We start from the raw sequence: 22,502 nt of genomic DNA on the forward strand, positions 1-22,502 counted from the left end.
TATTAATTCATCACTCCCTGCTTTTCCATCTCATCCTGAATTTTAAATCTATCGGAAAGACTGAGGACTCTATTTTAACAGTCTCATTGCAGGGTCTAAGCACATGGTGCAAGAACAAGTGCATTCAGGACGTGTCCAAATCCACTTTTTCGAGTCGTTTTTCAACAGGATGCACTAAGTCTCTTTATAAAATATCATCAGTGTGTTAGGGGCCAAACATGCAATAAACCAATTAGAGTGCCTTCTTCCCTTCCATTTAAAAGTTGGGTGATTACTATAAAAATGTTGGATTTACCAGGTAATAGAGCTTCTCTGCAGAGAAAATCTTGTGCTTATGCAATAAGTGAATGTGAGAAGACATCTGACACTTGTATCAAACTTTACATCGCCTTGCACTGGATATGAGAGCCCCGAATCCATATAGTCTCAGCTGGTCTAAATGAGCTACATTATTCTCTAACAGTATTAGAGTCAGTTAAATAAAGTATTATTTTATTTTATTTCATTTTAAGCAGAACAGCTTTAAAGCATAATTGTCTCTTTCTTTCTATCCCTCTCCTCAGGACCTCGATGGGCGTCATGGAACCTCGGGGTGTTCATGTGTATCCGCTGTGCCGGAATTCACCGCAACCTGGGCGTCCACATCTCCAGAGTCAAATCTGTCAATCTTGATCAGTGGACATCTGAGCAGATCCAGGTATAAACACACAGAACAGGTCACATCCGCATGGAATGAGTACATATGTGTTCAAAAGAATTCCATGATGATCAACAGGGTAGCTATGTTCTCACGACTCCTCAGTGCTGCTGCTCGGTTTTCATTTGTGAATTTAAACCGTTCTCTACTTAAGGGAGAGAAGCACTGATAACAGTGTCTTTGATTTTGTAGTTCTAGGCTGTTAGCTGAGAAAAAATAAAATAAGTATCAAAAGAGGTTACAACAGGAGCTGCTAGCAGCTAATTCTGTATGATTTTACATTGCACTGATTTACATCATCATTCACATCACCTAAAGCATGATGGGAACCAAGTGTCGAGAAATATATTGGCCGCTAATACGACTGTGGAAATAAAAACATTAAAGTGAGAATGTTTCATTTAAAAACAGGTTAATTTACTTTTACACTGTTTGATGTTGTTGGCATTGAACATGGACCTTGTATCTGTGACACACAAACATATTGAGAACATGACAATACCCATACACCCTGTTATATCTTTTGACATAAAGATATCAACTGAAAGTAATGGCAGTGACAAAATTAACAATGACAAAAAAAAACAGTGGTATGTCTATGTTAGTTAAGAAACACATACAAACACACACACACGCACACACACACACACACACACAAACACACGCACACACACACACACACACACACACACACACACACACACACACACACACACACACAGAGACACACACACACACACACACACACACACACACACACACACACAACCAAATGTGAGATGAGGTGTTTAGTATGCATTCAAGTGTTCTTCCACAGTGGATTTGTGACATGCATACACTCAGTTACATGTGTACACGGCCATAGGGAACATTGAGTACTGTAGTAAATGTATAGGTGCCGCAATTACTTACATGCCTCACTGAATGAATTGCTCAAAACATTTTCAAGTGTGCGTCAGTGAAACTCACTGGCGCACGCCACTAATTTATTTAATCATCCAGTCGTTCGGCGTGCGTGTGTGTAGCAGGATAAAGGTGTGCGTGTGTTTCTTCATGGCAGAGCCCGATCCATCAGCGCAGTGTGAGTGGAAAGGGTCTCACTCTGAATGTTAATCACTGTTTTCAATGACTAATTAATTCTGGATGGCTGATTATTCCGACTCCGTCTCCTCTACTTCTCCCATCATCCCCCCATTTATCACCCTCCTCTTAATTTAGCCTTGACACATACGGCCGGCGTGTCTCTCACGCTGAGTGTTTGTGTGTTAGCGAGCGCGCACAGGACTGAGTCAATAGGGTTAAATTGAGTTAAATGCAAATGCGATGTATGAAAGAACTCGCCGCATGTGACACGTTCTTGAAGGCGTTTTACAAATTACCTCTCGAGCATTACATTCTTTCTCTCTTTCTTTCCCGCTCTACTTCTCTTCTTGCAGAGTATGGTGGACATGGGCAACTCCAGGGCCAAACAGCTGTATGAGGCCCACCTACCGGAGAGCTTCAGACGGCCGCAAACCGACCAGTATCCTTCGCCTGTGATTGTCTGTTCACTGGCTCTAGCATTTATTCAACTCCCACTTTCATCTTCATAAACATTCACCCCTCCATACATTGGCATGAACTCCCTGTCCTTGAGTATGTGCATATCAACTGCTGTTGTCCCTCTACATGCACATAAAACTGTCACTAGACGTTTATCTCTGTCCAGATAAATGTTAGTATTGATTTGCATAAAAGGTCCCTTTATCACTCTATATGTTACAACAAATTTACATACAAATCAAAAAGCAACCTGCTTTATTGTGTATTTGCATACAAACTTCCAATGTCACCATAAATTGGCATAAAACACAGCGGTGTCACATACAGATGGGTGTCAAACCAGATATAGACTGTATATAAAGATGGTCCACATGACAGCTCCACACAATTAAGGCCAAAGCGTCTCACTTGGCCCCTGGTGGCTCCTCAAAGATGGTTTCTGTCATTTTACATAGTTTTTGTCACATTGATCTAAGTTCATGTGGTAGTTTTTACAGTAACTTTGGCTCTGAATAGTTGGATTTTTATGAAAAAAGGTTAGAGAATCTTGATTGATAGTTCAGACTGACTCGTGATTGGTGGAGTGCGTGTATCGGTAGGAGCTCAGTTCTCGGTCTCTATTGCAGATGAGCAGACTCCAGCTCCAATTGAGCAAGATGGCGGTGTTTGCTTCCGGAATATTTTGATCTCATTTCTGGAGAGTGGGAGGAAGTGGAGGAGCATCGTCCATCTTTATATAGAAAATAATAATAGCGCATAGTTTATAGTTACAGACTAAAAAAGGCCTAATCCTCTATCCATCCATTTGTTTACAATTGCTGTATCTCACACAAAAAATAATTAGGAACACTGAAGACTTAACAACAGATTTATGGTATACCCTTTAATTTTGTATTGTTGTCAGAACTGAGCGATGTCAACATAAAGGACAGTTTGTCCTTGAAATCACTGCTGGCTCAGAGGTGCAGAAACAGATGAGTTATGAGTACTGACAGATACAAGTAAAGAAGAATACTGACGTTTTACTACAAGACAACAAAAATGCTAAAAGAAGAAAATGTTTGCCAAAAAAATACTAAGTAACGAGGTTATTAGTGAGCTGTGATCCAGAAGTAGCTCTATGCTTGTGATGCTGAACACTGATATCCAGTACTTGGTGTGTACAGTATCTCAGCACATTGGTGGGCTTAACCCTACAATAGTCATCATAAAAAAGGACTCATCGTATGCCCATTTTACCACAAGTAGATATGGTTCCTTGGGGTCTTAATGAAATGTCTGTAACATACTTTTGTCAAAATACCACAAGGATCATTTAAAACAGCACCTTTTTACCCTGTCTAAAACAGCCCTCTTCAGATTGACCTGTTTTGAGTGCCCCGCCCCCCTCAGCCCCTATCGTTTCTGACATAGAGGAACCACAACAAATCGCGGGAGTTGTTTTTTTCCAGAGTTCTTGGGACGGTAGACACGCCAGATACACAAATTAACGTGTAGAAGCACTACAAAAGTGACATTTTCATAATATGTCCCCTTTAACTAGACCCAACTTGAAATCAGATGGATCTTTTTTAGAAGAGAAGTTGGAGATGTCACAGTATCCAATCGGACTCACTCATCGTCAAACTTCCGCTGCACACCCCCAAGTTCCCTCCAATATATGAATCACAAGTGACAGGTCTGCTTTGTTAAGTGTCATTCCACGCTTTTAACCAGGACACCTCCAGCAGTGTGTGTCTAGTGGCGTAACAGCAGTTTCCAGTTTGCCCTTTTCCAAGATACAAGACAAGACAGCTGTGTAGTTAACATCGCCGCATATGTTCATATTTCCACCAGAAGCCTGAAATAAATAATCTCCCAGTTTGAAATGCTGCTCTAATACCCTATCTTGTATCTGGCGGGCCCATTTGTGCGGGTGGTCATCATTCTTCACTCTTTTGAAGTCCATTAGTCGTTGTGACAGCAGCGCCGCTGGCTGAGAACGGCAGATAACAGACTCGGGATTAGAAGAGCTACCGCCTGAATGTGTGTGTGTTTGTGTGTGTTTGATAGAGAGAGCGAGAGCGTTTTGAATGTATGTTTTTATCATGATTTAAACCTCACTTTTAATGTGCGTATGTACAGTAAAAGTGTGAGATGAAAAAGTGGGGTTTGATGTGTGTGTGTGTGTGTTGTATTTAATTCTTGATTTGGTGAAGTCATTGTTATACATTTTTGCCGACTTAAAACAATTTGTAATACTGAAAAGGTCTTTTATCAAATTTTCCTTATTCCAATTTTTTCTACCCCAGTTGTTTCAACAGGTCTCCAATTCTTGTTTTTTTTTATATATATATATACTTCGCTTCTCTGTCAAGGAGGTTAGGTTATGATCTGTTGGTTCGTTTGTCTGTTATTAGCAGGATTATACAAAAACTACTCGACAAATGAACACACAACCAGCCACACATGGTTGATTCATTCATACCACAAATACACCAGACTCTGTTTAGAGTTCTTCTCATTTAAAGTTTCCTGGCTGAATATCAGAGATGAACTGAGTCTTTTTAACTGATCTACAGGGATCTGATTCTGACGATTTAAGGTGCAACAGTTACACACTTAGAGCAAGATCAGACATTCCGGGTGAGGGGTGGGAATAAAAGAGGAAACACTCTCCCATACGAACTGAGTTTGAGGTAAAAACAGTTGAATATTCGTGCTTCAGTGTTAATACATGCTTACTTTGACATGATCAGGTCTTCCAATCTACCTTTAAAAAAAAAAAAAAATCTGTATCACCATGACATTGTGCATGTCCCCCATAGGACATCCACCTATGTAACTAAGTATCTGGAGCATCCTCTGTGTTCTCGTGTCTCTAGTCAACGGTAATAAATAAGCTCTGTGTATCAAATATAGCATCAGTCTTACCTTGTCTCAGAGCTCGACTTGTGCGGGTTGTCATCATTTTTCAATCTTCTCAAGTCTATTGCTGGATCTGATAGAGGCGTCGCTGCTGAAATGTGGTGATAAGAGAGTAAGGATTTATGCCTATGGGATCCCTGGGGGACATTTGTGTTCATGCTTGTGCGTGTGTGAGGATGGAAACTGTCTCGAAGACCATCTTCTTCCAATTCAAGGCACAGGATGGCACCTAAACATAAAATGTTATAATGTAAAACATTGTAATCATTTTAAGGTCCCTTATTAAAGATCATAGATGATGCATTGAGCAACAAATTCCCTGAAAACACCATTATACCTGTATACTTCTCCTCCTGAGGACTAAAGTATGCAGAATTTACTGGGATATTTTTGTGCAGTTTTTCAGTCCTTAACCCTGACCCTCAGACCAGTGGAGGTCTTCATCCGGGACAAGTACGAGAGGAAAAAGTACTTCGACAAGGAAGCTCTGACCACAGCTCCAGTGAGTATCAGCAACCCTGCTTGTTATATACATTCTGAGTTTTGTCCTGTCAGTTCAGGTTCTTGTTACAGTTGTTTACAGGACTGCTATGGCTGGATGCCATTTCATGAACCTGTACATCAATAGCTGTTTGTTGCAGAGGTTTGATGCAAATCTGTTTGATGCCATCATCTGCCAAAAGACAGTGTTAATGTGAAGTGGCAGCTTCTCTGTTCTTCTTCTCCGTTTAATTTTTAGGTGAAAGGATACAGAGTGTTTTTCATGCCAAATGTGAAGTCTTTTGGTGAGAAACTCAAATGTATCATAGACTGTTAGCCTGGTTTTAGTTGCTGTTATGTTGAGTTTCAAAATGTGCTTCTCACCATATTTGGCATCTTTTTCTTACGAAAGACATTTGAATGAGTTCACTGACTTGTCAATGTCAATGCAGTTGACATTCACTCATCTTAAACTCATCCAGTCTGCAAAGCTTCAGTTGATCACAACGGCCAGGCAAGGCCTCACCGGATCTGATAGTATGTGCGATTGGACAGAGTTAGAGAATTAGCTTTTAAAACACTGTTATCTTGGGATAGCTCTCAGCATGTGCGAACCTTCATTTGTGTGGATGCAGAGATAGAAAAGTTTTGCATGTGTAGGTGTATCTTTGAATATGTGGGTGCACATTTCCTTGACTTAATTGTTTCCAGAGAGATTATCTCTGTGAGGTGCGTTTCCGTGAGTGGGCTGCTACCGTGAGTTAGGTAGTGTGGTGTGAATGTGCACCGAAGTGTGTGTGTGTGTGTGTGTGTTCGGTGTGTCTGTTCAGATATAACCTCCAGTGTTTCCCCCAAAACTGACAATTACAACTACAACAATTTGACTCATATGTGTGACCACAAGTTTGAATGAGATGTCAACACTAACTGGTTAGCTTCAGCCTAAACTTCCCACTTTTAGTAACAGCACCTCCATTTGCACAGTGTAACTAAGGTTATCAAAAGATTGTTATGTATTTTTATATATGTATACACACACACACACACACACACACACACACACACACAAACACAAATTCACACACATACACACACATGCGAATATGTATGTGTACAGTATGTATGTGTGCCCCTCTGCTGAGGGGAGGCTCCAAACTGAAAGAAAGAACTTAAAGTGAAACATTTTCAACAAAACCCGTTGCAGGACAATCAAAACGTTTCCGAACGTCTCGCTCACAGCAGTCTTCCTCTGTGGCATCTTCATTTCATCTTGCTGCCTCTCGTTTTGTTTCTCTCGCTCTCTTCTTCTCTTCGGGCTCCTCACTCCGCTGTTTTCCTGTTCCCTCTCGCCTCCTGCCTCCCTCTCTATCTTCTCCGACTTTCTCTGAAGCGTTGCCACCAGTCAGACTGTGATCTAGGATCTGTTTCTGCCACCCACGCAGATGGCTCGGCTTTTATATGCAAATTGATTAGTAAAAACAACTCATTATCACTTTAAGCAGTTTTGTGCAGATCGAGAAAGAGGAAAAGCGCCGGCTGTAGCCCAGAGCTATAGCTTGTGTATATGTGTGTGCATGTGTTGGAATGAGAGTGGAATTTGTTGGTTTCGCTTATTTGCTCAGCACTTATACAAAAGAATGACTCTTCAATGTACATACTGCACTCTATTGTGTCAGTGTTACTGCTGTAACATGACGGATACAGTATGGTGCAGGTGTTTCTTGTAGAAATCCCATCCATTGTGGTTACTGATGAGACAATTTTACTGTATTCCATATGTTTCACTATGACTGTTATCACTGTGAGCTATACTGTTTGCCTGTGTAATGAGCCTTAACACTTTCATGGTACTATACCTTATATGTGAATTGATACTGGAAGATGGTACCTGCTCGATCAGATGAGATGCGGTTGGAATTCTACTTTGAGAAGTTTATCCTGTTTGTTAAAAATTATAGTAGCAAACTTTACTCTCTTACAGTGAACAGCTGCTGTAACCAGAAGATCATGGCATTTTTGTGATTTGTGTTTCTGGGATAATGGTACAAACTGCAAATACAACACTTTTTCCCCAAAATCAAGTTTGAACAAAATGGGTGTCATGTATGTCGCTGACACGTGAACCTTTGCCTTCCCTTCAATTACAGCCTGAAAGATTGAGGTTGGTTGGTTAAAACATTTGCTTCCTGTAGAGAAAGAAATCACAGTGTGGCTACGCATGGAGTTCGACTTTGGTTGAATTTGAGCCGCAATACTCACTTTGCATTCGTGTGTGCGTGACCGTACAAAGACGACAAACAGCCTCACCTTTCCCCCAGGACGGCTTTGCTTTCTAGTGTCCTCAATTTTCTTCGCAAAACAACCTCCCATTACCCTCTGCTGGATCACAAAGTAAACTACTTCCGCCCGTCTGTATATTTTGGATTCAAACAGGTCAGTCGAGCACCACTCCATTCCCCCTCCACATTCCACAAAGCCTTAACACTAATAAACTCTCAGTTGTCGGTTTATTAGGTTCACTAAGCTCAAAGTGATGCAAAGTAAAACAACCGTTCTCCACAATGCCCCTGATAGTGTTTGGAACGTAACATTTCAATACAGAAATGAAAAAAAAGATGTTTGTTATCAGTGTTGTGCAATAGTAGTAGTAGATTTGACGTTGGCTAATTATTAATAATCATGAGAAATGATTATTGAGTAGAAATTATTTGTTAAAAATAATAAAAAATTATAAAGCTAGTAATTAAGAATAGTAAAATAATTAATTAGAAATGATACGGTTATCAATTAATAATGGTTAAATAATTAATGAAAACAATAAAATTATCAATTAAGAATGAAACAATCTGTAATTAATGCTTATCGTAGCGGGGCACCACCCTGGTTACAGGGACCAACTAGTCAAACTATAGTTATCAGTCTCAAGTGATAAATGTTATATTAATAATCTCAATATTTAATATTAATGATTATATAATAAACAATGAATGGTTTTAAGTTCGAGCACAGGCTATAGTAATCCAGCTGTATTCACATACACATGTACAAATAATCACAGAAATACAAATACTTTAATTACAAAAATATTTATTAAAAAGGGGAAATAAAGTTAATGTTATTTCAATGATTCTTCATTTAACAAAACCAATATTTCAAAGATGGTAACAGCAGCAGCAGCACTTATCACAATGGTCACACATGTAATACTGAGTATCTACTGGTGTGTGTGTGTGTGGTCGTGTGTGTCTGCCTGTCTGTGTCTCTATGTGTGTGTGTGTGGGTGTGTGTGTCTAAAGAGAAAAGGGAGTGTCTATGGCGTAATGACGAGATCACGTAGTGACGTAGTCTGGCCAGGATCAAGATGTTACGTTCACGTACTTTCAAGATGGAGGTTTATGACCCCGGTGACGACATGAGGTCGAAGACAAGATGGCGGTCGGTCGCCTGTTACACAAAGGAACTTTAGACAAAGAGATTTCTTATCTCCTGGTTCTGGCGCCGAATGGCGTCGAGATTTTTGCACAGTGTAACTAAGGTTATCAAAAGATTGTTATGTATTTTTATATATGTATACACACACACACACACACACACACACACACAAACACAAATTCACACACATACACACACATGCAACTATGTATGTGTACAGTATGTATGTGTGCCCCTCTGCTGAGGGGAGGCTCCAAACTGAAAGAAAGAACGCAAAGTGAAAAATTTTCAACAAAACCCGTTGCAGGACAATCAAAACGTTTCCGAACGTCTCGCTCACATTGGCGTCGAGATGTATTAAGGCTCTTTAAATCTAGAATTTTCTATGCCACATGAAATATGTAAGTGTAGGTCGGGACGTGTGTAAGGAACAGGTTTAGGAGAAAAGATAGAGAAAGAAAGAGAGAGAGACATAAAAAAAACATCGTCTGAGACCAGCTACAGTGACGTCACCACTCAGTACACAAATTAGAGTTGTGCACCGATCTTTTAACAGGTTAGGTCTCTGCAAACTTAGTCGGACGATAACAGTGCTGCCGGAGGCTTCTGTCACGGCGCGAGGCACTTTAAAACATTCGCCAATGTAAACAAGGAGCCGGAAGTGACGCATCGTTTCCTCGTGTTACACGGCTTAAAAACAGATCAGCGATCTACAAACAAACACACTCAAATAAAAATGACACGCTAAGTATTTAAACTAGTCTCTGCCCAGACAATAAAGCCTCTTACTGTGACCTCCGCGGTGTTGCTTGCGCGGGGCGCGCGGATTTTCCAGAAGTCCAGTGAATCTCGTGTTGTGTTCCTCGGGGTACATGCGGTCAGCGAATCCCCGGAATTAGGTGAAGAAGTCATGGCTTGAGCTGGATAGCGCTGGTTCATCTGTTGCAGCGGCTTCGTGCTGGGACCGGATATGGAGCGAATTCGTCTTGCTCGTGGAACGGAATTCGGCCTTGTCTCTTCTGCGACAGAATGATGCTTTGTCCTGCAGGGATTAACAGCTGTGTCGCAGCTGTGGGGATCGTGAAAAGAAAAGTCTGTGATGCTCGGCCGGCGAGCGAGTTCCTGTGCGCGGCCTCTTCAAGTTAAAATAACAAAAAGTCCTATCAAAATAAAACGTCGACTGAATAAAGAAATAAAAGAAAATGGAAATAAAACAAACGTTTGTGGTTATTGCCTCCTTTAGCAACTAAAATCATCTAGCTAGACCGGGAACGGTCTATTGACGTCTTCAGAGAGCAGGAAATGGCCGCGATTTTTGGGGTCCCAGGGCTTTTAAATTACCTGAGAGGTCCTCCTCCTTGAGGAGTTGGTCATAGGACATCGGCCAATTGATGTGTCAGGAATGGATCTGAGTGGGCGGGGCTTGGAACTCAGCGGGGGTTCCAAGGCATTCCCAGAACATTTTTCACCACCAGGGGGAGATTCTTAAGCCTGCAGGAGGATGTTTTCCCGCCGAAAGTTTAACAACCCTTTGTTCCTCTCGGCTCCAGTGTCTGGTGCTCCCCCCCCCCTTTGGGCTCTTCAGACCCAGCAGGGGTTCCGTGTTCCTGCGGGGGCCTTGAAACCTGCTGGGGTTTCTCGAAACTGCCAGGAAAAAGTACTCACAGGTGGATAAGAATGTTCCACAAGGCCTTGATTTACACAGGCCTTTGTTTAAATTTTCTTTGGATAACCTCTGACCTGTGTCTTGTGGTCATCCGCTGGGCTCTGGCCCAACATCAGTTTCCTCAAACCAATTCAAACAGTCCTATTAATCCAGACATGGACATGTTGTGTAGTGTTTGAAGTGCTTTTTTTTTGTTTATGTGTGTGTAAGACAATGGAGAGAGAGAGACACACAAAGAGCAATGTGTTGTATGGACGGCCTGCAGAACTTTGTTCACACTGGAGGACGAGTGCATCCACTCCATTTCCATCATTCATGAAGCATGAGCTCATTGCTTTGCCATGAGTGAGTTAGTGGGTGTGTGTTTGTGTGTGTGTGTGTGTGTGTATGTGTGTGTGTGTGTGTGTGTGTGTACCACAGATTATTTCAGTGTTACTGGAAACAACAACACATCAGAATACATCTTGTGAACCCTCTGTGATGAGCCCAGTGATTGGCCTCAAAATGTCACAGGAGAGCAGCACAGTCACCCTGGAGGAAGACTCTGCTGATCTTCAGCCTTATTTGCCTGCGTAAGTCACAGGGATGTCCTGTTTGCTGTGTCCACACTATTTGCCAACGTTGCCAGCTGTGGCAGCCCACTTAATTTATTTGCGTCCACTGACATATTGTGTTCCGACGTCAGTGGACAGCAGAAGAGCTACAGGGTTTGGCCAAGGCCACTTTTTTGGTGGTTTAACAGGAGAACACAAATTTGCAGTTAGTTGCAATGGGATAGTTGATTACATAGTGAAAATTGGATTCCATTAGTGGCTCAGACCTGACTTAAATGTAATTATTTGTGTGTCTTTATGAATTTCAAGGAAATGTCTTGGTCCATCATGTCTGGGTCACATGTGGCTCTCGGACCCGGTGTTACGGACAGAGCAGGAACTGAAGTTTGATGAGAAATTCTCTCAGTTCAATTTCAAGATGATTGGTATCTGGAGTCTCTGGCGTGGTGGCTCTGCTTGGTGGAGTGTGGATGAGCTCAGTGGCACTTGCAGGCGATTAAGCAGGGATGGCTCCGGCAGGGGGATCAGCCGGGAACAGGACGCAGGATTTGGAAGCAGCGTGAGCGCCGATGTACGAATTAATCAGGCAGGACACAGGCAGGCAAAAATAATCGGTTGACCACGTCAACCGATTAGTAAACAATGTTTGCTGAGGTTCACTGCCCCGTAGTCTGACTGTATAATTGAGAACGAGTGGATTGAAGACCAGGCTTCTTATACCTTCACAGATGATTAGTGGTGAAGATCTACATGTTAGGGTTTAGGGTTAGGGACATGCAGAGGGAAGTCACGGCCATGCCCAGACCTGCCTAACCAGTCGCACACACACTCACACTCTGACACATTCATACTCACATACACACACACACACACACACACACACACACACACACACACACACACATAGGAGGGAGGGGCAGCCATTGGGCAGACCATGACACCCGCCGGACATATTCCGGTTAAAGACATGTAGCAGGACGCATCTGGAGATCGGAGGTAGCAGCTTCTGTCAGGTTGCACAGCAGATGGAACAGGGCCTCCAAACAGGTTGATTCAAATTGAGGAGCCATTTATGCTGGTTAACGTTGACTGGCATCATAGAAATAACAGTTGGTCTTTGTGTCTCCAGTTGTTTGTCAATCTGATTGCTAATTGGCCTAATTCACTTAAATAAAAGGTTTCAAAATTGTCAAATCCAATTATGAATTTGAGGCATTAAGATTTCTTGAATATGATTATGACAGGTCTTGAAATTGGATGTGATTATAAATTCCATTTGACATCTATCAAGATGCATGAGCCCCAGCCTCTCTTCTAAATGTGTTTATGGAACAATATTGTGTTAATGTCTGATGTAATGCAGCCAGCTGAATTCATCAGAGCACTCAGCTAGTGTGGCAGGTTGATGTGTGCTAATGTGGCGTCTCCTCCCAGAGGTTATTTGTTAAAATTATTTCTGTTAAGTGTTTAGTGCTCTGTTGAAACCTGTTGAAAGTATCAGACATAAAATCCACTCTGCCTTGTGCAAGAAAAGGCTCCAATGGAACTGAGTATAATCATTTAGAGTCACTTTGGAATCCTTAAAACACGAAGGAGCCATAAAAAGACATCAGCAAACACATAGACTCCTAACCCAAAGTCTGCATGACTACAACCTTCAGACATCGCTTGGAATCTCTTTGCATTAGAAGTGTAACCGTACAGAACTTTTTCCGATATGGGCCTTTCAGTTCCACATGCATGTTTCACGTGTGCAGTGCAAACCCAGCTCCCCATGGCATTTAAACCACCTCATGCTAACAATTCAACTTTCTGTCCGAGGCCTTAGTCAAAACTAACCAAGCATACTGACAGTCATTCTCTATTTTGTGTCCGAATCCACCCTATGCCCTATGTTTTTCCAGATTACACATGAAGTGAACAATATCAAGTAAAACGCCCGGACAATGTCACCAAACCCGACCCGAACCTGGATATCATTAAAAAAAAAAAAATCTGTGAATTAAACCTAAAAACAGAGAGACATACAGATTCGTGATTTTCGTGCCCAATCACCCCCACCCTTACATCAGCAGCCAGACATCATTCTACAAAATAGATGAAGTAAAGTCAGCTGAGTTGAAGAAAGATGAGGAGGAAAAGGGGGCGATGGGTGAAAAGCTCAGATGAATATTGCCTTGTTCACATGCTCACAACTCGCTCTGTAGTCGTGTTCAGTTGAATGTTTGTGTTGAATGTGAATAAATGTCCAAAAGTTCACTGATTGAAACTTGCAGAAACCCTGTTGAAGAACTGAACAGTTTTAGTGTTTGCAGACAGATTTGTGACCACAATTGTGCCACAGAACTTAGCCCAAGGTCACTGTGTTGACCATGACTCAATACTCACTGTGTTATATTACAGCGGGACCATCTTAGAGCATCCCTCAGCCTCCACACTTCTTGTTTTATTGGTCTCTGGATGACCATTCCCCTCTACTTCAGCGCGTCTCCTCTGTACGAGAACAAATTAAGCTGTTAATGGTCGACCCAGCAGACAAGTTACAGTTAAGATGTTAACCATCGTTCTTTCACTATCTGCACTCGCCGCAGATATATCTCATATCTGCCGCAGCGGATATGAGATATGCCGCAGCGCAGATATGAGGACATCTCCATGTCCTCATATCTATTCAACCTCTGTTCATCCTCTTTCACCCAGCTCACGCTACTCTTCTTGTTATCTATCCTGTCTTTATGTTCCTGCCCCCACCTACTGTCCTCTGTGTTGCTTTCACTTCTCACCCTCCAGCCTCTACTCTCTTCATCTTCAGGATCAGTCCATCTGTGCCTGTTTAGTGATGTGTCGACATCTCGGCCAGCATCAAAGTCGGAGGAGAAGGAAGTTTTCAGAGCTGGAGAGGGAAAAAAAACAACCTTCAAGACATCAGCAGAATAAGCAGGGGGATAGAAAAATGCTCTGAATTCACATCTCAGCTGCACTCCTTTCACCACCACAGGCAACAAGAGCAAGCAGCCGTCTGATGCCTTAACAGTTGAGGAGGGAGGGGGACGGATGGAAATGGAGAAAGATGAAAAATGAAAAGTGGAGAAAACATTCTTCTGTTCTGCCCTCAAAAAAACACTGTCAGTGTGAGTTTACAGCCTGAAGTGGTTTCGAGGAGTGGGAGGGTGGATGATGTTAGTGATGTCATCTGTATCATCTCCAGCATCCTTTAACAGTTATATTTAGAGCCTGACCGATATTTTAATTTAGCTATACTGAATGATATTGATCTATCAGCCAATATTCTTTATATATATATTGATATTATTATATTCCATTCTCACCCTGCCTGTTTGGAATGGGCTGTAGGCTTGGCCTGTAGTAATGCTGTTAGCAACTTTCTTGTTTAAGCTGTGAAAGTGACCTGCGATAATTGTGCAAGTAGCTGCTGCTGCACAGAGAGCTGTTCACCTGTTTATTCAAAGTTGAGTGCAGCTCGACTCAGTTCACAGAACCTCAAACTAGAGAATCAGTTGTCGGTGCTGTAAACGCGCTGGTGGTGTGATGGGTAACGTCACTTATGTTGATGGGTCCGCGACGCCTCAGCTACAGAGCGCTGCTGCTCACCGGTTTACTATGAAGCTAAACTCTGGAAACAATATTGTGATTTATTGACTTATATGAAATACGGAAGGCTATTTGGTTATAAGTATTATTTATCAGAAATATGAAGTGCATTTGTTTGTCAGGTGCGTTTTGTATTTGAAAACCACACTGTGTTTAGCAAACATTGCCCTTTCTTGGGCACTCAACTCAAGTGTGAAGCCAATGGTGGTTCTTGAGATAAAAGAGTCACATTCAGACAAGTGTCGATAGATTTTGGTTTGTGGACTTAACGTCTTTACGACTACAACTGGAAATTAGGTGCTTGGTGAAACTTTTCTTATTTTATAGATGATCTATAAAAATGAAAACTTGTCCGTAGATGAGGTTTTGTCCTTATTTTCTCTAAAATGACAAACTGTTAAGCTATGAAAGGAACGCCTCGACCATGATTTTCTCTTAAGATGGGCTAAATGTTTCCAAAATGACACTCTGCGCTGTGTTTTGGGAGGTTGGAGAGTTCATCAGCTTGAAATGGTGCCTCGTGTGGCTGAGCGGGGGGTCTCCAGAAGGTCCAGTGTTACAGCACTAAGTTCATAGTGTTTGGACGTTTAGTGTACATGCAGGTCCTTTTCCTTCATCGTCTGGTTTAAGAGCTAACCAGCACATAGATCATCCCATAGAATCTATATCTTTATTTCAACCATTTCTAAATTACCTGAATATATGTCTGCATTTTTATTTTGATGCATATCGTTCATTCTACACAGAGATATCGATATGTCTGTGATAGGCCAATATTAGCTGATAAAATCAGCCGAGATATATATCATTTGGGGCAATAGTATATTTAATGTTTTCCCAAATCATGTATCCTTGAGGTCATGAAAATGTTTTTTTTTTTTAAATCTGTGTGGGTTACAGCAGTATTTAATTCTTCTTTCCTGCCATTGCAGCACACTGCTCCACATAATTGTTTGTTACTGTCATCTGTTGGTCACCCCCACATTTGCAAAAGCAAGTCCTCTTGCATGCACTAGATAATTAAATCAGGGACACATGGTCTTTAAAGAATGGAGGCTTGAGTTCTGAAAAGGTTGCTGGTTTGTTTGCGACCTGGCCCTTTGCTACGTGTCTTCCCCACTCTCTTTACCCAATTCATGCTTAACTCTGTCCTTTCAAATAAAGGCTCAAACCCCCAAAATAACCTGATGAAGAAACAGCTCTACAGTGCTACAAAAAAATCAGCTCGAGCTCTACAGCCTGCTCAGATCAGATCCAACATTAAACACAAAGTGGCTGTCACACGGCTACACAACAAGGCCACTCTTTTTATTCCAAATTCACACTACCTGTTGACAATAGCAACAATTAAAACATTTCAACTGCAAAGATCAGACCAAATTGTAAATTCAGTGTGTATATGCAGCAGGTTGAGTCTATTCCCCAGTGGGAGACGCTTATAAAGTGAACTGTCAGCCTGATCTATTGTGGGCCCAGCTCCTGGCTATTGTTGTTGTCTTAGTTAATCAAAAAAATAAATAAAAAAAGGAAGCTAGTGAGCTATGGCAAATGGTGAATCATGTGTGGAAGTATTTGATTTGACGCTGTAGTGGTGGATGAGGTTGTTTGCCGACTCACAGTAACGTTATCACAACAAATATGAAGTCAGTTGTTAAAGAGCGAACAGGGAGCAAAACCCTCCCACTGCATCACCTCTGCCACTTCTCTGTCACCACAGTGTTAACACAAGTGTGTCGTGTGAACCTCAGCAAACATTGTGTAAATACACCACACAACGTTGTTTATTTTTGTATCAAGAGAGAAACGGGGGAGCATGCAGAACACTGCAACGATAACCTCCTTCTCCATTGACATTTACCGACAGCAGGTAACGACTATACTTCCTTTTCAAGCCCAACATCGCGTTGACCTTCTGTTTCTTTCAAATTGTTGCAGAGCTTCAAGGCCTTGTTTACACAAAATGAATATATTTCAACTGTTGTCCTCATGTTTTTTTCCTTTTTCCTGCAGCAATGCAAGTCAGTCCTGTGAGGCTTCAGAACGCTTTGTGAAATCATTCGCTCTCATCAAACTTTGAGAGGTGTCTCTTCACTGTAACTTTGAGCACAAGAAATGAACAGAACAACAGAAATTCTACTGCGTAGTTCAGGGTTTGATTAAGATTATTTACAGCACGGTAATGTGTGAACAAATTCTAATATATTTTAAATTCTCTTAAAAAGGCAACAGCCCATTTATTTAGTCTCATTTTCTGGGAACAATGTGGTGGACCACACGTACATTATGTCTCCATGAAAGATGTCTAATGCTCAGGGATCTTCTGGGCAGGCAGTGTCATGATCAACAATAGTGATGTAATAAATTAAGCAGCAAATATACTGTAGATCTATTGGACTGATAAAGGTCCTTGTTTCCTGCTCATTGTTTTCAGAAGGATTTGTCCTGACAGTCTATACAGAGCTGAATTTAAAAGATGGTTTCCACAGAGCTTTAAGGTCTCAGGTTCTGTGGGCTGTAAATGTGGCCATCTGCCGACGCCTGCACAGTAACAGGTTCAGGTCATGATTTAGGGCCGGTTCGACTAAAGCACACAGCGACTGTGAAACACGCAGACACCAGGTATAAGACCAACTGTCCACTCTAATGTCTTTAGCTGTGTGAGAGAATATCAGAGCTAATAAAAACAGTCCATTGAAAGAACTGACCATAGTGCTATAGTATTTCAACTGAAAACTGATAATCAGTTCCAGGATGTTTTATCACGACCAACACCAGAATGGTACACAGTAGAGTGCATATACCTACCTGCCAACAGTCCCCTTATAAACCACATTCAAATTGACTACATCTGGATTTTTATGTGGATCTGCAGCAAACTGCTCACACTCTGTCCCTTAAACCTAACTGGTTTATAGATTCATGAATTATTTTCTTAGAAATCAATCAGTTTTTGTGTAATACTGCTAAGAAACAGACAGAGAGACAGACATACAGACAGTCAGACTAATAAGTACAGACAAAAACAACATACTTGACAAAGTTAACAACCTGTTATCACCTCATTGTTTGAGATAATAAACAACTACGGTGTTGGTCCCCAACCACGAGTCACAAGAACAACTTCATTGCACCTTTACATTGATTCTACAAGATGAACACCATGTTTCGAAAAGGTATTCTCTCATTTTGTGTTTAAATGATGGGTAAGGTGTAACACTTTGTCCAAAACCTCCCAAAGGTCACAACTGGGTTGAGATCTAGTGACGGCAGAGGCCACATGATTCACATGATCACTACTTAGTAAACCCTTCAGTGACCTCCTCATGCCCAATGGGGCTGTCCTCCTGCTTCTCTGCTCATTGATTCAGGTGATTCCATCTATTTGTCATTCCTCTTGCATATATATATTTTTGAATGACGATTACGTTTACTGTTTTTTGTTTGGACAATCAATATATTCAGCTGTTGTGTGAAGAGGCAGTAAGTGGAGACAACACACAGCTCTAATGGGAGGCAGCTGAAGAGTGGCAGCCAACAGCCATGCCAAAGAATAAACAAGGACAAAATAGATTAGAGGCCAAGGTGGTGTCAGAACGGCTTAGTTAAATCTGTTAACTGATGATGTGTCATTATTTAAGGCTTTCTGGGGTGAAGCAGCCAGTGGCAGATATGCAGGAGTGGATTGGTGTTTATATTTAAGACAGATTGAAAGAGGCAGTTATTAATGTGGAAAGTGTTTGTTAATTTTTTGGGTTCCAGCTTTCAGGATCAATTTTCTGCACACCAGGCCATACAAAGCACAAATCAGACTTTTCACCATGAAAAACAAAATTTGGTTTGATTTCTCCGTGAACATGAGTGCACTAATATGGCAGGCAGCATGCAAAACGTGACTTCCTCCTTTTTATACCTCCCTCCTACCTCTTTGTTTTTATGTCCATCTGGCACTGTGATAATCTCTGTCCGTGGAGAAATGCACACTGAGCTTGGCTGTCTCACATATGAAATGAGGATAATGCCTGTGTACTTTCATGCACAGGTGGACGTGCTCTTAAAGCTGCAGTTATCAATATTTTTTTTCATTAGTTGGTAGACTAATGTGTGTTGTGTGGAATGCATCTTTCACCCAGAAAAATTTGGAGCTGATAACAGTTTTTGAGCAAAGATGGTGGAGACCAAAACAAGCCAAAAAGAGAGTGGATATTGGACTTAGAATTTACAGGCAAATTCTTTGTAAAACATGCTTATCTGCTTTCTTTTGGAGAGTTAGGGGAGAACGTTGTTACCACCATAGATAGATATATATATAAAGGCTAGATGTCTCGACCAATGGAGTCGAACGTCCGCACATGGCGGCCATCTTGCCACAGTCAGCGCGCTCACCCATAACATTGTGTTGTAGTGGTACTTACTTTTTGCATACTTATTAATAATTATGTTTTTTTCAAAAAAAAAAAAGAGTAATGTTCTAAATAGGTACAAGATTTCCCTTTACAAATATACATCAAGAATTATTTTATTTTATTTATTTAAAAAGTACATGTACCACTATCAAGACAATGTTATGGGTGGGCGAGCCGCCTGTGGCGGATGTTCGACTCTGTTGGGCGGCAACGCCGACGAGACATCTAGCCTTTATATATATATATATATATCTATGGTTACCACTCTCACGAAGGGGGGGAAACCGCAGGATACTATCCATAATTTAAAATGACATATCCTAACTATGAAACCCACACAAGGGTTAAAATGTTTTATTTATTCTAAATCTTAAACTTAATGAATCAATATTAGTAACAAACTATTTGCCGACAAGCAGGTTCTGTAAAAAACATAAAAATTGGTGCTACTAAATGCAATTGAAATGCCTTTATTGAGCCAGCTGGTACTTGTAGATCAATGCCATTTTGATAGTATTTAATGATGTTATCATGTTAGAACTCTGAAATATGTATATATAGTTCTAGATATATTTTTTGAAACATTTCTAACACTTGTGAGCATTTAAAGCGTTTAATAAATGAATTCATTTAAAAATGCATGAAAACATCCTTTAGCTCTTTTTCTTTTTCCTTAGAGCTGTAGGACTTTATATTATACTTTTTTATTATAGTGAAAAATGTTTGCCACAGTGGGTAAAAAAGTCACTCAAACAAATAAAAAAACGATTAATTACATCACCTGAAACAAAAACAAGGAATGTGAAGACTGCAGTTTGTGCTGTGGGTCAGTTCTGAAGTCAAGTTAAGTGTAGCTCCATAAATATGCAAAATTTAGAATAATACCACCTCGTCTCACTTTTACCAACAGGCAGAGAAGAAGGTTGCACTGTTTAAATCTGAAACATCAGGTGGCCAGAAACACAACACAGTGTAAATGTGGTAACAAACTTTTTGTGTTGCAAAGGGATTAACGGATCAAATAATGCAGGTTTAAGGATTTCTCTGAATATTCAGTCATTCACTCAATGTCAAAGTTTGGAAAGATTTCCAAGATCCAAAAAGATCAGGTGTGATTTGATCGCATTTGATTGGCACCGTCAGCGAGATATCCATAAAAATTCAGATTTAGATATTGATCAGTTTAATCCTGACTGACGCAGAGAAATTTGTGACATCATGACCTTGTCGCGGCAGAACAGGCAGTGAGAAAATCACAGACAAAACCACAGAAGCACAAATGTGGAATAAACCTAAAAACTATTGTAGGCAATGTTGTCTTCATGTCTCTGTCTCTGATAGTAAGACACTTTTAAAGGTGGCAGATTAACACGCCCGCCAATACTTTAAGTAGGGTTAACTTTACAAAAACACATTCGAAACATGAGCACTAGAGAACGTGATGCCAGCCTTCTAACGGCAATTAGAAGAGCCACTTTATCGCATTTGCCTTAGCAACATGAAATTGAAAATAAGAAGAGTTCCTGTGTTGATGCTTGACAAAAAGAGACCAAAGATGTGGAATACAGAGTCTAGATTATACCTTTGCACTCACCCTGTTTGGAACTCTTGAGAATTAAAACAAACGTTTTGAGAAAACCGCGAGCGGCTGGTGCTGGAAGAGTGCAGAGTTCAATCCAAACCTCTCACAGGTCAATGGCAGGTTAATAGAGGTCGCCCATGCTCTGACCTCCACCTTTTTTTCTTCTTGACACTGTTCATTCCTCGCTGCTGTGAGGTTGAATACAAACTTGGCTTGCAGCATCTACTAAAGTCATTAGCTCTGCTGCCTCTCTGCTTCACTTTTCTCCTCCTGCAAGTTTCCGTCTCTCTCTCTCTCTCTCTCTCTCTCTCTCTCTCTCTCTCTCTCTCTCTCTCTCTCTCTCCACGTTCTCCTTTCCTTGTCCTTCCTGTCTGTCCATCTTTATTTCGATTCCCCCTCTCTCTTCCTTTGTTGTCTGTGTCCCACCCTGTGTCTGAAATTCTCTGTCTTTCAGCAGAGGTCATCTGAAGCCTCCACCTCCCCATCCTCGCAGGCTGACAGGGGCAGACAGGAGGTAAAGGTTTCCTCTGTGGTCTGGTGTCGTGCTGTGGTTGTGTTTCTGATGCTGTGTCGATTTGTTGTGGTGTTGTCATCATGTCCCGTGTAAGTGTTTTGTCATTTGCAAAGCGAGAAGCCAGAACTGTTTGAATCACTGATGATGATGAATTTTCAACATAAATTACGAATAATGTTATCGGATTTGTTCTGTTTTGGCGTCAAACATTATTCAACCCTGTAAATTATTTGAGTCTTTGTTAATTTAAAGATCTGTGGCTGTCACTAAGCCCCAGTTTCAGCTCTGGTTTAAAGGCTTTCCTCAAGCGTCATGTGAAACGCGTCACACTCGAATGAACTTTCTTTAAACCACACATATCTTTGTCATTTTTCCTAATAAATGTTCCTACATTGTCTTTTGTATTAGTTCTTCAGTATTTAATAAAATCTGTATCCAGTATTCAATCACTGTATCAAATCCTCATTAATATCATTCTTTGTCCCTTATAGTCTAATTAGTTTTAGCTTTGAAAAAACTCAAAGTTCTGTCATTTCTGAGATTAGACCGTGGAAACTCTACAGTTTCATGAGGGCGGTCTGATTAATGTTCAAATCCAGCTCCAACATGGAAATGTAGAGGATCGGCATGAAAATAAGAAGCAAATGACATTTACAGTCACATATTAAAATAACAGATGTAGCCTACTTGTGCTAAAAGAAGCTAAAGATCCTTTCAGTGAATTTACACAATCAACTGTATCATTCCCCTGTAAGCGAGTTGTCATTTTCTCAGTTGTGGTGAACTGCAAATTTTTTTTAGTTTAAGTAAGAGATCTTTCAGTTTTAAACTTTTCCTCGAGTGTGTTCATAGTTTTTTGTATCGTAATGAGAGCATATTAGCAATGCATAATATGGATGATACAAATCAGAGAGGTAGGGACTGCTGATTTCTACCCTTTGCATTAACTGTTTAAATAAGTTGGAAACACTGCCATGTGACATGTGGATTAATATCCTGTCTGTAATTTGCTGTTTTATTAGAGATGATCAGATGGGGGTGTAATAGCCCGCTAATGCTGCCGGAGCAAATTGCCCAATGCTAGCCTCATTAACACATAGTTAATAGAGTCAA

At 40.9% G+C, this 22,502-nt stretch overlaps 1 protein-coding gene across 1 annotated transcript in view; it reads left to right on the forward strand.

The window, feature by feature from the left end:
- LOC128453867 (stromal membrane-associated protein 1) overlaps window positions 1-22,502 on the forward strand; it is a 104,626-nt gene that overhangs the window by 17,067 nt on the left and 65,057 nt on the right. Inside the window, exons 2-5 of the mRNA XM_053436969.1 lie at window positions 564-697; window positions 2,134-2,219; window positions 5,573-5,648; window positions 21,330-21,389. Coding sequence (XP_053292944.1) covers window positions 564-697; window positions 2,134-2,219; window positions 5,573-5,648; window positions 21,330-21,389 — 356 coding nt within the window. The remainder of the gene's footprint in view (window positions 1-563; window positions 698-2,133; window positions 2,220-5,572; window positions 5,649-21,329; window positions 21,390-22,502) is intronic.

Source organism: Pleuronectes platessa, chromosome 12 (genome assembly GCF_947347685.1).
Source record: "Pleuronectes platessa chromosome 12, fPlePla1.1, whole genome shotgun sequence".
In the NCBI taxonomy this organism is placed as follows: Eukaryota; Metazoa; Chordata; class Actinopteri; order Pleuronectiformes; family Pleuronectidae; genus Pleuronectes; species Pleuronectes platessa.